This window comes from Aquarana catesbeiana, linkage group LG06 (assembly GCF_042186555.1).
Source record: "Aquarana catesbeiana isolate 2022-GZ linkage group LG06, ASM4218655v1, whole genome shotgun sequence".
NCBI classification, from domain to species: Eukaryota; Metazoa; Chordata; class Amphibia; order Anura; family Ranidae; genus Aquarana; species Aquarana catesbeiana.
Window position 1 is genome coordinate 260003841 of NC_133329.1, and position 16277 is coordinate 260020117.

The window sequence follows — 16277 nt, forward strand, 5'->3', positions numbered from 1 at the left end:
AAAATCTGATCGTTCTGAATGCGGTGATGTAAAACACGTACGTCGGGACTATAAACGGGGCAGTAGCCAATAGTTTTCGTCTCTTAATTTATTCTGAGCATACGTAGCACTTTGTGCGTCGGATTTGTATACATACGATCCGAATTTCCGACAACAAATTTTGTTGTTGGACAATTTTATAGCAAGCTCTCAAACTTTGTGTGTTGGAAATTCCAATGGAAAATGTGTGATGGAGCCTACACACGGTCGGAATTACTGACAACAAGGTCCTATCACACATTTCCTGTTGGAAAATCCGACCGTGTGTACAGGGCATAACAATTTTACTCACAATGTTAGATAAAACTCATGGTACATGAAAGTTTATAATAAAGAACAAATAGAAATGTATTTTTTGTTCTGATGGTACCCTCCAGAACTTTTTTAGATCAATTCACAAAGTTTTTTCACAATGATAAGGATATTTACTTTAGCCACGTGACTACAATTTTTAAAACTGAGCTTTAGGTAATAAATAAGTGAAATAATTACTCTTGCAGGAGGCCCTCTGCACTGCAAGAGTTAAATGTTCTTTTTGTTGAGGGGTATAGGAATTAATAGCTATACTTGCCTTATTTTTTGCTCCCCATGTTCTCTGGCGCACCGGGAAGAGAGTAGGCCCCTGCCTTCCCCATGTACAATGCAGGATTGGATTGGTGGTCCTGGACTCACTATACATACACGTTAAAAGAATCTAGTGGCATTTCTTTTCTGTTTCAATAAAGTTGTGATAAAGGATTTACAGACATGCATGACAGCAAGCACAATTCCAGTCAAGGAGGCTGCATACAAAAAATCAGTGTACAAAACAATAATAGTATGGGGCTGAGAAAGCCACAAATGTGATCCACATAGAGTCCTTAATGAAAAATAAAAAAAAATATCGTAATTGTGCTGTTGTGATCAACTAGGAGGGTAAAGAATAAAAAGAGAAGTAAGAGAGAAGGATGACAGACTGGGAAGACAAGGTAGGTAAGGGGTTCGGGGTTCACTGAGGGTGGATATGAGTCGCTCATTGACCACACAGGATGGCTAAACTAGGTAGATAAGATAGTCAGAGGGACAGTAGTGATTAGTCTAGTCCCTAGGATAATAACTTTGAATCCAGGGGGAGGACCTAGTGGCATCACTTTTTCATGTTAAAGCGGTTGTATACCCGCTGACACTTTTTTTTTTTATATACCCCTGTAAGGCAAAAGGCATAATGAGCTAGTATGCACCGCATACTAGCTCATTATGAAATACTTACCTTAGAATGAGGCATCGGTATCTTACCTGGTCCACGCCGAGGTAGCTGACATGTTGCCTCGGCGTGTCTTCCGGGTATCGCAGCGGCTGGAGCTGCGATGTCGTCACTCCCGCGCATGCGCACGGGAGATTTCTTTCCGGCAAGGTCCGGCATGTGCCGGGCCTTCAGCCGAGAATCCCCTGTGCTCATGCTTATTATAGGCTTACCTGTAGGTAAAAGTTAAAAAATTGACTATACAAACGCTTTAATTTAGATGACTTTATTAGAAAATTGGTAGGTAAGTTGATTGTTAGTAGGTGTCATTTTCATGAATATTGTCTACATTGTTTTATTGGCAAACTTAAGTTATTAAAGATGCTAGCTTTCGGGTTAGCCAATAAAGGATATCACTTAAAGGCTAAGTACACCTTTGGAACATGTTACAGGTTCCACCCGTATTTAGGATGGAAAATGTAACACGCTCCTGCCTCCACTCCACGAATCCCCCCCTCCCTATGATAGTGGGCAGGGGATCTTCTCTATGGCACCCGCTGTCACAATTTAAAAATAGTGCGGCCTTGTGGTACTCTGCCCACATGGCAGCATCATTCATTCACAGAGTTTTGTGAACGAGTGTGCTGGTGAGAGCTTTTGTAGTTCATTGATTCTTCCTACAATTCAGTAACTGCCTGCCTATATCAGAGGAATGGGCAGACTGTGTACTGAAAGTCTGCAGGATCCTGACCGTGCACCTGCAATCTGCTGATCAGGAGTGTAATGCTTTACAGGCTCCAGTGTAAAAAAATAAAATAATTGAACATTTTTTTAACCTGCTAAAAGATTTGCACTTATTATTTTTTATAAAAGGTGAACTTATCCTTTAAGTTTCAAACTTTCTGCATTAATCAATGGCACAACACTCTACTAATCTGCAATGTTAAAATGTAACCATTCATATTCTGTATATCATCTGAGGATACATTCAATTAAATATTTTTATACCAGGTCCGACAATTAAATTTGCATAAGGAACATAGTGAGATGCCATTTAAAGGAGAGTTTGATGCAATCAGTATATTGGATTGCTGGAATGAGTGCTTGCAGAAGTCATCTTACCATCAGAGGAGAGCTGCAGCAGTGGAAAGTAACAAAGAGTATACATGGAAGAAAAGAGGTTTCTCCATTATTCCTGTCATGTTTCCTGCTGGACTCATCACCAACTTCTTTAGTCAGGTTTGCATACTTTCAGATCTCAAGAACCGACGAGCCTGTTTATGAAAACTAGGGTTGCACCGATACCAGTTTTTAAACACCGAGTACGAGTACCAATACTTTTCGTCAAGTACTAGCCGATACCAATTACCGATACCTATTTTTACATTCTTTTTTTTTTTTTTTTTTTTTTACATTTTTATAACTTTTTTTTGGTGGGGAGGGAGTTATTGTTTAGGGTGGAGAGGTGGGGAGGGGTGTTATTGTTGAGGGTGGAGAGGTGGGCAGGGGTGGTTTTGTTTAGGGTGAAGAGGTGGGGAGGGGAGTTATTGTTTGGAGTGGAGAGGTGGGGGGGGAGTTATTGTTTAAGGTAGAGAGGTGGGGAGGGGTGTTATTGTATAGGGTGGAGAGGTGGGGAGTTATTGTTAGGGTAGAGAGGCGGGGAGGGAGTTATTGTTTAGGGTGGAGAGGTGGGGAGGGGCCTTATTTTTTAGGGTGGAGTGGAAGGCAGGGGGTTATTGTTTAGGGTGGAGAGGAAGGGGGTTATTGTTTAGGGTGGAATGGCAGGGAGGGGGTTATTGTTTAGGGTGGAGAGGCGGGGAGGGGGTTATAGTTTAGGGTGGAGAGGCAGGGAGGGGGTTATTGTTTAGGGTGCAGAGGTGGGGAGGGGCACTATTGTTTAGGATGGAGAGGTGGGGAGGGACATTATTGTTTAGGGTGAGGAGGGGTGTTATTGTTCAAGGTGGAGAGGTGGGAAGGGGGTTATTGTTTAGGGTGGAGAGGTGGGGAGGGGTGTTATTGTTTAAGGTGGAGAGATGGGGAGGGGTGATATTATTTAGGGTGAAGAGGTGGTGAGGGGAGTTGTTTAGGGTGGAGAGGTGGGGAGGGGAGTTATTGTTTAGGGTGGAGAGGTGGGGAGGGACTTATTGTTTAGGGTGGGGAGGGGTGTTATTGTTTAAGGTGGAGAGGTGGGGAGGGGGTTATTGTTTAGGGTGGGGGTTATAGTTTAGGGTGGAGAGGCAGGGAGGGGGTTATTTTTTTAGGGTGGGGAGGGGCAATATTGTTTAGGATGGAGAGGTGGGGAGGGGAGTTATTGTTTAGGGTGGAGAGGTGGGGAGGGACGTTATTGTTTAGGGTGGGGAGGGGTGTTATTGTTTAAGGTGGAGAGGTGGGGAGGGGGTTATTGTTTAGGGTGGAGAGGTGGGGAGGGGTGTTATTGTTTAGGGTGGAGAGATGGGGAGGGGCGATATTGTTTAGGGTGAAGAGGTGGTGAGGAGAGTTATTGTTTAGGGTGGAGAGGTGGGGAGGGACGTTATTGTTTAGGGTGGGGAGGGGTGTTATTGTTTAAGGTGGAGAGGTGGGGAGGGGGTTATTGTTTAGGGTGGGGGTTATAGTTTAGGGTGGAGAGGCAGGGAGGGGGTTATTTTTTTAGGGTGGGGAGGGGCAATATTGTTTAGGATGGAGAGGTGGGGAGGGGAGTTATTGTTTAGGGTGGAGAGGTGGGGAGGGACGTTATTGTTTAGGGTGGGGAGGGGTGTTATTGTTTAAGGTGGAGAGGTGGGGAGGGGGTTATTGTTTAGGGTGGAGAGGTGGGGAGGGGTGTTATTGTTTAGGGTGGAGAGATGGGGAGGGGCGATATTGTTTAGGGTGAAGAGGTGGTGAGGAGAGTTATTGTTTAGGGTGGAGAGGTGGGGAGGGACGTTATTGTTTAGGGTGGGGAGGGGTGTTATTGTTTAAGGTGGAGAGGTGGGGAGGGGGTTATTGTTTAGGGTGGAGAGGTGGGGAGGGGTGATATTGTTTAGGGTGAAGAGGTGGTGAGTGGAGTTGTTTAGGGTGGAGAGGTGGGGAGGGGAGTTATTGTTTAGGGTGGAGAGGTGGGGAGGGACGTTATTGTTTAGGGTGGGGAGGGCTGTTATTGTTTAAGGTGGAGAGGTGGGGAGGGGGTTATTGTTTAGAGTGGAGAGGTGGGGAGGGTAGTTATTGTTTAGGGTGGAGAGATGGGGAGGGGTGATATTGTTTAGGGTGAAGAGGTGGTGAGGGGAGTTATTGTTAAGGGTGGAGAGGTGGGGAGGGACGTTATTGTTTAGGGTGGGGAGGGGTGTTATTGTTTAAGGTGGAGAGGTGGGGAGGGGGTTATTGTTTAGGGTGGAGAGGTGGGGAGGGGTGTTATTATTTAGGGTGGAGAGGTGGGGAGGGGTGTTATTGTTTACCCCCTGCCACTGGAAGACGTCAGTTGTGATGAAACGGCGTAGGGAGGAGCGGCGTGCTGATGTCACCACACATTACTACGCTGATCCCGGAAGCGACGGGCAGCGCATTGTAGCCGGCCGGCCTGTGTTTTTACGAAGCGATTATTGTACAGCATAACTGTAAGTGTATTTTTTTTATCCTAATTAAACTGTGTCAAACTTATTACACTATGGGAGCCTCTTTTTGTTTATCCGTATGGGGGATAGCGTTTAACGTAATATCTAGAAGACCTGTGGTGGAGAGATACAGTGGGACCTTTCCTTGCCAAGACCCGTGGCTGGGGTTGACAGCCACATGCCTGCATGATCTCTGTAACAGGAGATCAAAGGAGCTGGTAAGGGGCAGTATTTATATTGGTGGAGGAACCCTTCTGTCTTCACATCCTTCTTGGTGGTATTACTGTGGCACTTACACCGCATGGATTCTTGTCTTAACCCATTCTTAACCCATTCTGCCAGTGAACTTTTTCCTTCCCCGGCATTTATTGGAATGGACTAAATGTACCCATTATTTTACATATTGTTTTTGCTGGATAGGGTATTATTAAGTTTTTCTTAATAGCACTTATTGTCACCTACCTCACGGGTGCATAACCTCCACACTGAGAGGTATATATACTGTTTCACCATATAATAAGCATAATATTTTAGCGCAGCTACTTGTTGAACTATGTTATTGTTTAGGGTGGAGAGATGGTGAGGGGTGTTTGTTAAATAAAACCTGTGAAACAAAGTGTAGCGCTAAAAAGTGAGAAGTGATAAATATGAAATAAAATACATATGTGAAAAAAAAACACTAATTTTAACGTGTCTAAATTAACAAAAAAAGTCCATCATTGTAGTCTATAAGTGAATAGGACCATAATGGTCTTCAACCGTGAGATTGAAAATTGCCGTCACCACAATGAGCGGAAAGATTCTAAGTTGTCTTATGTTCCGAGATAGCATAAATGGAACAACACACCTCCTACAGGGAAAATAACCAGTCCAATCATGGAAGAATGAAGGACGAGTAGGGGGATTGAGGACGTCCTCAAACAAGACAACATCCTAGGACCAATCATTCCAGAAGAAGCCAAAATCATTTTTAAAGGGGCACCATCATTACAAAATAAAGTGGCCCCCAATGTTATCAATCCCCCTACTCGTCCTTCATTCTTCCATGATTGGACTGGTTATTTTCCCTGTAGGAGGTGTGTTGTATGTCAACACAATACTCTAACAACACGCAAAGTGACAGAATTCACCTCTACGGTCACCGGCATGAGATACACCATAAAGCCATTCTGCACATGCAGTACAGGTTATGTGGTGTACCTCATCACATGCCCCGTCATAAACAATATATAGGCCGTACCACCAGGACATTTTCCATTAGAGTTGGTGAGCATATTGCCCTTATTAAAAGCAGAGATCCAAAACATACCGTCCCCAGACACTATAAGGAATTCCATAATGGAAATCCTGAGGGATCGCAATTTGTCATTATAGACAAATATACACCCCCATGGAGAGGTGGTGCAAAAACTAGGGGTGTATCCCGTCTGGAAATGTTCTGGATACATGAGTTACAGTCCTTTGCCCCTCATGGTATGAATGTCGAAGTGGATGTTAACGCATTTATAGACCAATCTTAATACATAAAGTCTTCTGTATGAGTATCATATTTTGTATTTGACCTATATATTAATTCTGACTATGATATATTGTGGGTAACGTGTTTCATGAGAATCCAAGTCATTCAATTTCTTGTGAGTACAGTATAATCACTACAGTCGGATATTTACCTATATTTTATTACTTTATATATATATAAATTTTTTATATATATGTGATCACATATTTCTATTTTTATTAGAACAAATGATTTGGGCACTTCTTAATTTTAATTTTAACTTTAGTAATAATACCCACGGATGTATCTTATCTATCCAATGGTGAATTTATATGCCCCGTTCCCCTGGGTGGTAGGCATTGAGATTTACTTCATTGTTCTTTGTGTCCCACCTCGTTTAACCATACTATAATCCATTAGTTCTACACATATCGTTGATGCACATGCGCATGCGACGTGATGTCGTGGGTGTGTTTGAGCGTGAGGTTCAGCACTGACCTGAGCGTGAGGTTCAGTACTGACCTTGAAAGCGAGGCTTAGTTGGAACGCACGCTATTCCGGAAGGCGGCGTGTTAGATCATGCCCCCAGTCTGGCGTCATGACGACATGACGTTTGTTTACATCTCCAGCGACATGCCGTAATATCGCGGGATTTGGTGTTCGATGTAACACCGTCCCGCAAATAGAATTAGCATACGATCATGGATGTTTTTTAGCCATGGACCTTTGTAGTTTTGGTCCCTTTTTGGCATGAAGCAAGTCATGTTTAGCTCCATCGAAATTCTAGGTATAATGTGGGAAGTATGTGAGGTTGGAACGCAACACACGTTCACGATGCCGAGGCTTGGAACGCACGCGGGTCTGCCATTTTGGCAACCCGGAAGTGCCATAGAAGTAAATTGGATGGGCTGGATTCTCATCAAGGGGATCACAGCCCCTATATTAGGGAGTCAGGCAGCAGTGGAAAGACACCCCTAGACGAAGTCTTGGTAGACAAAACGCGTCGGGAGGACTCCACTGCCGCCTTCTTTATTACACAAGCGCTTTTTTAAACTTTTTAAATGTAAGTGCATTTCTTTTATAATAAATTCACTTGTTGTTTATGGAATTACACTATGTGGCCCCTTTTTTATTCTATATGGGCCGCATTCTGGGATATGTGACCACCTGTGTGGAGAGGATATTTCCATGAAAACAGTTGGGACCCCTATCTCCCCAGGTCGCCAAGATCCCCCCTATTGCCGGTGGGCAATACAAGCTGGTTTGACCCTTACAGTATATGCTGTTTCGGGTTCAAACCCTCCGGTAAGCCTCCAGTTTCACTGGTTGTGGGAACTTCACACGTTCTTATAGAGGACACTGAGGTGGATTGTGCTTATTTCTGTTGGATCTCCGAGAACCCTTGTCTTTAATGGATTGATCAACAACCATCACCACACTACTTCCATTTATGCTATCTCGGAACATAAGACAACTTAGAATCTTTCCGCTCATTGTGGTGACGGCAATTTTCAATCTCACACGTTAAAATTTGTGGGGTTTTTTTCACATATGTATATTATTTCATATTTATCACTTCTCACTTTTTAGCGCTACACTTTGTTTCACAGGTTTTATTTAACAAACATTCTTTTTGTTGTGTTAGCTGCTCATTCAGAGTAAGCGCAAAATATATCACTGTTTTTATAGATGGTGAGGGGTGATATTGTTTATGGTGAAGAGGTGGTGAGGGGAATTGTTGTTTAAGGTGGAGAGGTGGGGAGGGGAGTTATTGTTTAGGGTGGAGAGGTGGGGAGGGGTGTTATTGTTTAAGGTGGAGAGGTGGGGAGGGGAGTTATTGTTTAAGGTGGAGAGGAGGGGAGGGGAGTTATTGTTTAAGGTGGAGAGGTGGGGAGGGGTGTTATTGTTTAGGTGGAGAGGTGGGGAGGGAGTTATTGTTTAGGGTGGAGAGGTAGGGAGGGAGTTATTGTTTAGGGTGGAGAGGTGCATTATTGTTTAGAGTGGAGATCCAGGGAGGGGGTTATAGTTTAGGGTAGAGAGGAGGGGAGGGTGGTTATTGTTTAGGATGGAGAGGTGGGGAGGGGGTTATAGTTTAGGGTGGAGTGGTGGGGAGGGGTTTATTGTTTAGGGTGCAGAGTCGGGGAGTGGGCTGCTGTTTAGTGTGAAGAGGTGGGGAGGGGCATTATTGTTTAGGGTGGAGAGGTGGGGAAGGTTGTTATTGTTTAGGGTGGAGAGGCAGGGAGGGGGTTATTGTTTGTATGTGTAGGAAGGGAGGGGAGAGGGGAAGGGGGGTGTTTGGGAACCCACACACTACCAATCACTGCAGTACAACACCCAGCAGACCTGCCCTCCCCCTCCAAGAAGTTCTGCAGCAGTTGAGATACTTAGGGAAAGTCATCAGAGGTGGGGGAAGCAAAGCCTGGCTCAGTGCAGGACACACTACTCACCAGGCAAATCTGTCACCCGGTAGCCACCCGCAGAGGAGCCCAAGGAGAAGTAGCACATCGTCTGGAGGACACAAAAAACGGAGCTAAGCGGGAGGGGGCAAAACCGACACGAGAGGGGGCGGGCCAGTACGGGAAGGGGCGGGTCCACTGTGGGGAAGGGAAATCCCTCTTACAGCTGAAATTTCATCGGTTGTTAAGGACGCAGCAGCCCTGCTCCCTAACAGACTATGATTGCCTGCATACTTTTATATACATTTCATCTGTCAGTGGGGGAATCCCGCGGACAGATGAAAGAGCCGAACCTGAAAGTATCGGTTTTAGGTATCGGAACATTTGCACGGGTACCGATACACGTGCAAATTCTTAGTATCGGCACCAATACCAGTATCAGTATCGGTGTAACCCTAATAAAAACTATGTAACTGTATTAAAAATGTAGCTCCTGCCACAACAACCCATACAGCTACTCTGGGAACCCAGAAGAATAATGGGCCACATGCAGTCTGGGCACATAATTCATCCAAAATACTGATCCTCCATAGAGGATAGTTGCATTCAATCCTCAACTCCTCCCTGCACCCAGGTGTAAAACATATGACTCACTGTGACTGTAGAATTATTTAAGAAAGGCATTTTCACTGTTTACTTGTTTTTATTGTCAGCCAAAATGAGGGAAAAACAGTTGCTAACATTGCCTGTAGGCTTCCTGCAGATGGCCTTTTTACTCAGGAACTACTTATCATGATGTTTTTGTGTTGAGATGGTAATCTTGATAGAAGAGCAGGGCTTTGCTTTTTCATGTCAGACCCATCCCCAGATCACTATTTATCTGAAGAACTAACGATGGCCTGTTAAGATAACCATCAAGAATCAGCAGGAGGTTGAGGAGACAGGTACTGTGGGTATACAATTGTGAATATGGGATTGTATGATTTTTCTTATTTTTTTTTTAATTGGTTGAAATAGATGGACGTGTGCCTTTTTTCAACCTATGTAACTATGTAAGAAAGCATAGATCACAGAATATTTGTAGGAGAAGCAGGGAGATCTGTGCACTGTAGGTCCTCAGGCACAGCTTATTCTCTAGCAGGACCTCAGATGAATAAGAAGCACAGTACAGACTTTAGTAAAACTCACTCCAAATCTCATAAGAATAGCAGTCATCAGAAGGAAAAGGGGTGGGATGTACCTTAGATGATCTCACACTGCAGATAAGCAACTGCAAGGCTACAGAAACAGGAGTGTCTATGCACATTTACCTTAGCAAACAAATCACTATTTTTTAGGAAAGATTCATGTCAAATGGTAGACTTTTAGCATACTGCTTAGTAGGGATGAGCCGAACACCCCCTGTTCGGTTCGCACCAGAACATGCGAACAGGAAAAAAGTTCGTTTGAACACGCGAACACCGTTAAAGTCTATGGGACATGAACATGAATAATCAAAAGTGCTAATTGTAAAGGCTTATATGCAAGTTATTGTCATAAAAAGTGTTTGGGGACCTGGGTCCTGCCCCAGGGGACACGGATCAATGCAAAAAAAAGTTTTAAAAAACGGCCGTTTTTTCAGGAGCAGTGATTTTAATAATGCTTAAAGTCAAACAATAAAAGTGTAATATCCCTTTAAATTTCATAGCTGGGGGTGTCTATAGTATGCCTGTAAAGGGGCACATGTTTCCCGTGTTTAGAACAGTCTGACAGCAAAATGACATTTCAAAGGAAAAAAGTCATTTAAAACTACTCGCGGCTATTGCATTGCCGGTCCGACAATACACATAAAAGTTCATTGATAAAAACGGCATGGGAATTCCCCGAACCAAAATTAAAAAAAAAAATTAAGTGGGGGTCCCCCTAAATTCCATAAAAATCCATACCAGACCTTATCCGAGCACGCAACCTGGCAGGCTGCAGAAAAGAGGGGGGACAAGAGAGCGCCCCCCCCTCCTGAACCGTACCAGGCCACATGCCCTCAACATTGGGAGGGTGCTTTGGGGTAGCCCCCCAAAACACCTTGTCCCCATATTGATGAGGACAAGGGCCTCATCACCACAACCCTGGCCGGTGGTTGTGGGGGTCTGCGGGCGGGGGGCTTATTGGAATCTGGAAGCCTCCTTTAACAAGGGGACCCCCAGATCCCGCTCCCCCCTGTGTGAAATGGTAAGGGGGTACAAAAGTACCCCTACCATTTCACTAAAAAACTGTCAAAAATGTTAAAAATGACAAGAGACAGTTTTTGACAATTCCTTTATTTAAATGCTTCTTCTTTCTTCTTTCTTCTATCTTCCTTCATCTTCTTCTTCTGGTTCTTCTGGCTCTTCTGGTTCTTCCTCCGGTGTTCTCATCCAGCATCTCCTCCGCGGAGTCTTCTATCTTCTTCTCCTCGGGCCGCTCCGCACCCATGGCATGGGGGGAGGCTCCCGCTCTTCTCTTAATCTTCTTCTCTTCTCCATCTTCTTCTTCATCTTCTTCTCTTGTGTTCGAGTCAATGTTCGAGTCAACATGAGTTCGACTCGAACTCGAAGCTCATCCCTACTGCTTAGTTACAAATAATTAATGTGACTACAGAAAAGGTGAATCCCATAAAAGTCAGTAAAGGTTCCTACCTGTTTTATCTAAATTGTAACTAAAACAGAATTCAGACCTGCTGAGCTACTTTCTTAAAATGGCTATTGCCTCTAAGGAACTGGCACGTATATAAATAAATAAGGCTGTAATACCGATCCTCTGTCTTCAGTATTTTTTGAGCCACTAACCTGTAACCGGTATGGAATTAAGGTGCCTAACAAATATGCTTGTTCCATTTCATTGTCAAGGAAGGATAGAAATGACTTGTAGCAGGAAGCAATGGGAAATATCTGCAAAGTGAGGGGAATTCCTCTCCTAGACAGTTCTCACCTGAACAAGTACCATGGGAAGAGTTTCCTCATTACTGTTCAGGCTTGTTTACACCTGTGTCAATCTATGAAAAATGATCTGCGGTGGATCACTTTTCACAGAGTGGAGCAGATGCAACTGACAAGCATTCAGGAGGTGATACTGCCACCTCCTGAATACCTGTTTTTTTTTTTCAGCTGAATTACTTTTTTCAATGGGAATACTGCAATCCAAGCATTTGGCGTGGCCCAGTTGACTTGAATGGGTTGCGCTCCACTGCAGTACTACTTTTGCAGCTTAAAGGGGGGGTTAAAGAATGCAGTTCAACCTCCTATTTTTACCGCCCACAACCATGAGTGTGAACTAAGCTTTAGGCTGACAATTCAACATTTCGGATATTTCAGTCTGGGCGACAATGTTTACTATAAACAATAAAGTAATAAATGTTTGTATGCAAAGTCCAAACCAGACTAATACACAGAGAGTTCAAACACTTCTAATATTGGTATTTGTTTAGCAAGTGAATATAAAACAGCCATCGTGTGTTGGGTGTTCAAAGGTATCCCCTATCTTCAGGGCTTGCATAAACTTGGAAAGAAAGTACCTAGGAGCATAATTGTAGCTGCTATTTTGTTCCCGGAGAATTGTCACTTTCTTTCAAACAATTAATTGTGGTGCATCAGCTATATTGAGTTTTTCCAAGTTCATGCAATATCTTAGCCCTCAGGAAGGTGGGGTTCTTTTGAACCCCGAAAGGCGCTGGCTATTTTATATTATCTTGGTAAACAAACAATAATATTAAATGTTTTTGGACTCTCAGCTCATTGGGCAGCTCTTATTTTTTGCTCTTTCTTTGGACTTTGTATATGTAGTTTCCAAACTTGAGTTCCCTCATTTATAGAGACAACCTGTTTGTATTTAAAGGTAGCCTTACCTGTTCATTGCGCCACATATAAACTTGATCTTCTCCAGTCACGATCCATCAAGAAGCTGAATCCAGCATTTTGGTTACTCATATACCAGCAATAAAAATGTGGCAAAAGTTTCCGCACTCTGTCCAAAACTAAAAACAACTAATAAACTTTACTAAAAAGTTTAGCTAGCTTTAAAAAGTTGCAAACAAAAACAGCAAAAATCCATTTACCCATCTTTTAATCAAATCATTTTTGGAGCCACTGCAACAAATCATAGATAAACATGCTTATTGCAGTAAAAATATAAAAAGGCTTAGTCAACCTACACCAGTCATACCTGAGCTGTGACAAAACAATACATCAAAGGGCTCCTCTCATTATGAAATTAGTCAAATAATCTGAGACAGAAACTAAAGGAAGGATATGGAATTGCATAATTCAGCTTAGGGCCTAATAGGGGTCTCCAAACTTTCTAAAGAAAGGGGTAGTTTACTGTCCTTCAGACTTTAGGGGGGCTGGATTGTGCCCAGTGGGAGTAAACAATGCCCGATCTTGGGTATCAGGGAAAGAAATAGTTGGAGTTGTTGGGAGGAATAGTGACGCATTTTGATTGTCGGTGAAAGGAATTATGCCCCATGTTGGTGTCAGTGGATGGAATACTGCCCCATTGTTGGTGTCAGTGGCAGGAATGCCTCAAGGGCCAGATAAAGGCAAGGAAAGGGCCGCATCTGACCCCAGGGCCACAGTTTGGAGACCACTGGTATAATATATGATATATCAAGATAGCAATCTGTCTAAAATGAAGGCAGCCTTCTACTATAATTATTATACCTTTTCTTTTTAGGCTTCTGTACTGGTTCATATATGTGCAGATGGATGGGTACTGGTGACACCTTCGGGAAGTGACTTGACAGAAGAGACACTGACCAAAATAATGCAGGTGACTCTTTTAAGAAAACAAATAACTTCACTTTTTAGCAAAAACCACATCGACCACCCTCCCTCTCATCTCATCATCAAATTTCACAGTATTTGTCCTTATCTCAGATGTGCTGAAAGTTTACTTCCAAAGCAAAATCACCTTCAGCATGTGTGAATCAGTTGCATATGTGCCAGACCCCCCTAAAGGACAATTGAAGTCTCTAAACCCAGTTTGATACATGTACCTAGATTTGCCATTATTCTGTATGCATGACTATATCACATGGTTTTGAAGAATGTAAATACTGCTGTGGCCCTGAAGAAGTGTTTGTCTGTGTCCATGCAGGGCAAAGTTAAAGAGAAAGTATGTGAAGATGGGGAGGAAAGAATATTATCACAATTAAAAAAGTAGTATCATACCAAAACTACTATGCTAGTACTACTAAAATGTTTCATCAAATTGCTTTAGGCTAAAAATGTGGTATTAAATACTCTGCACTCTGTAATCCTATGACATGAAATATAAACAAAGCATATCCCTCTATGGTGTGTACTTGTCTCAGTCCAGAACACTCTATTCTGTCCGCTGCCTTGTTCCTCTGCTATCTGCATAACTTATTTCTGACAGGTTTTCCTGACACCAAGAGGTAAAAAGTGACAGGGGAGGGAGCTCCAGCACACAGCCTGTAAATGACAGCCTTGTCCGCATGCTGTTTAAAGAGGGGGGGGGGGGGTCCCTTCCCTACAATCAGCTCTCAGTGTAACGTCAGCTCCCTGCCCCCTGCTTTCAGACAGGCTGTATAAATTCTGGAGTTTGAATGAAGAAAAGTTTGCACATAAACAGGTACAACTTATGTAGGAGGATTTGTTTCATCTCTGTATATCATCTGAGGCCAGTAACTTCACTGGATATATGTAAGCATTTACAACTGCTTTAACTAAAGTGGCCGAACACCCTGCAACATGCATGGATTGTTTTGCTGTATGGCATTTTAATGCAGAATGAATCATATAGGAAAGAAGATATCATTTAGCAACTCTGTTTTACATTTGCAGGTTGTGAGTAGAGAGTTCCGAGTCTCAATGTCTTGCATCCGCATCGGTGAAAACAGTGTATCCTTAGCAACAGAAAAAGATGTCCAACTGTCACCATATAATGTTCAAGTTCACCTAATGGCAGTACAGGTAGTCCTTATACTATTGATAACAATATCCTAAACATCCATATATACTGTACATATTTCACTCAATACATCATTGCCTTTAACATATAACTAAGAAATCTAGGTATAATTAATCAGATTTGGTTTTTAGGAGTAGGCTAATTAGAATAACCAACCTAGAACCTAACAATTATGTTATATGCTTAAGCCTAGTACACACAGGCAGAATGTCGGGCGGCATCGGCCATTTCAATAGAAACCAGCTGACATTCAGCCTGTGTGTACTGCAGCCGGTCAGACAGAAGCTGGCCATTCAGCTGGCTTCTGTCGATGGGGCGTGACCAAAAAAGGTCTGCCAATTGGCCCCTGATCAGTGCTCTTAGTCCATGGCTGAGAGTGCTGACCAGAGTGCTCTGGCGGGGGGGGGGGGGGGGCACCTCCTTTCAGAACACAATTGCAGGGGAGATCACTGTATTAACATTGCATGGTTAGTACAGGGGCTCCTCCGGAGCTGTCAGTTTTTTTTGTTTTTTTTCAGCCCTGCTGGGTTAAACAAAAAAAAAAAAAACACTACTAGTGTGTACTGGGCTTTACTGTATGTACACAACAGTAAATCACCTGAGTTTTGTTTTGTTTTTTATTTATTTTGTATTAACACATACAACCAATAGAGGGCACTTCAGAGATGCAATACAGGACATAGTTCAATTGCTTACTGGGAAACTAAAATTCTTTATTTCTTAAAGTGTATTTATAATGTTTTTGGTTCATTTTTATTTTTAATTTAATTTTATATTTGTAGACTGTTGTTGTATATCTGTTTTGACTATATTTATATCATTTTTGATATAATTCATGACATAGGAGCACTTCAGGTTAGCTGAAAAGACAGCAAAGCAATAATAATCTCCTTTCACACATGCTGTCTCTCACTGAAACCTAGGACTAGGACTGAGACCCAAACCTATCTGTCTGATAAAGGATGGGTCATTGCCATGAATCAGTCATCTGAGATACAGATTTCTATAAAAAGGCTTTTATCAATAGCAGGGTGAAAATAGATAAACACGTTAAAAAAGAGTTTAAAATTGTAACCGCTGGCTCAAAAGGGAAAAAATATATTATTATGCAAAATTTCATATGTACCTGACATAAAATAAACTTTTTGTATTTATTCTGGTTAATACTAAAAATATAATTTAGTTAAATGTACAAAATCACAATATATTAATTTTTAAGTAAATCAGAAATGCAAGGAACACGCGGGCTGGCACTAATGTTTTCCTAATTAAAAATGGCAGGTGTCTAGCTGTTAAGCTGACCTATTATCTTTAATACTTTTGGACTTAACCTGGAACAGGTATGCAGATAAAGAAAGCCAGCATAAGTTAGACATCCTTATCTGTATATCATTTGGCTGTCTCTGACAATTTTATATAAAAGCATACCTCCCAACATTTTGAGATAGGAATGAGGGACACCTACTAAGAAACATATGTAGGCATAGGACACCCCCCTGCCACACCCCTTAAAGGAAAATTAACCAAAAAAAAGTGAATTAAATCCACAAGGGCTTTTTTTTGCCACTACTATTCCTTTATATTGGCTTTTAAAA

At 42.5% G+C, this 16277-nt stretch overlaps 1 protein-coding gene across 2 annotated transcripts in view; it reads left to right on the forward strand.

Moving 5' to 3' along the window:
• Positions 1-16277, forward strand: part of LOC141146727 (aldehyde oxidase 1-like) — a 238943-nt gene that overhangs the window by 203344 nt on the left and 19322 nt on the right. The window contains exons 19-21 of one of the 2 annotated variants that reach the window (XM_073633236.1): positions 2273-2500; positions 13423-13518; positions 14556-14684. In XM_073633236.1, the coding sequence (XP_073489337.1) occupies positions 2273-2500; positions 13423-13518; positions 14556-14684 (453 nt within the window). The remainder of the gene's footprint in view (positions 1-2272; positions 2501-13422; positions 13519-14555; positions 14685-16277) is intronic. The other variant, XM_073633237.1, reaches the window with a different exon arrangement.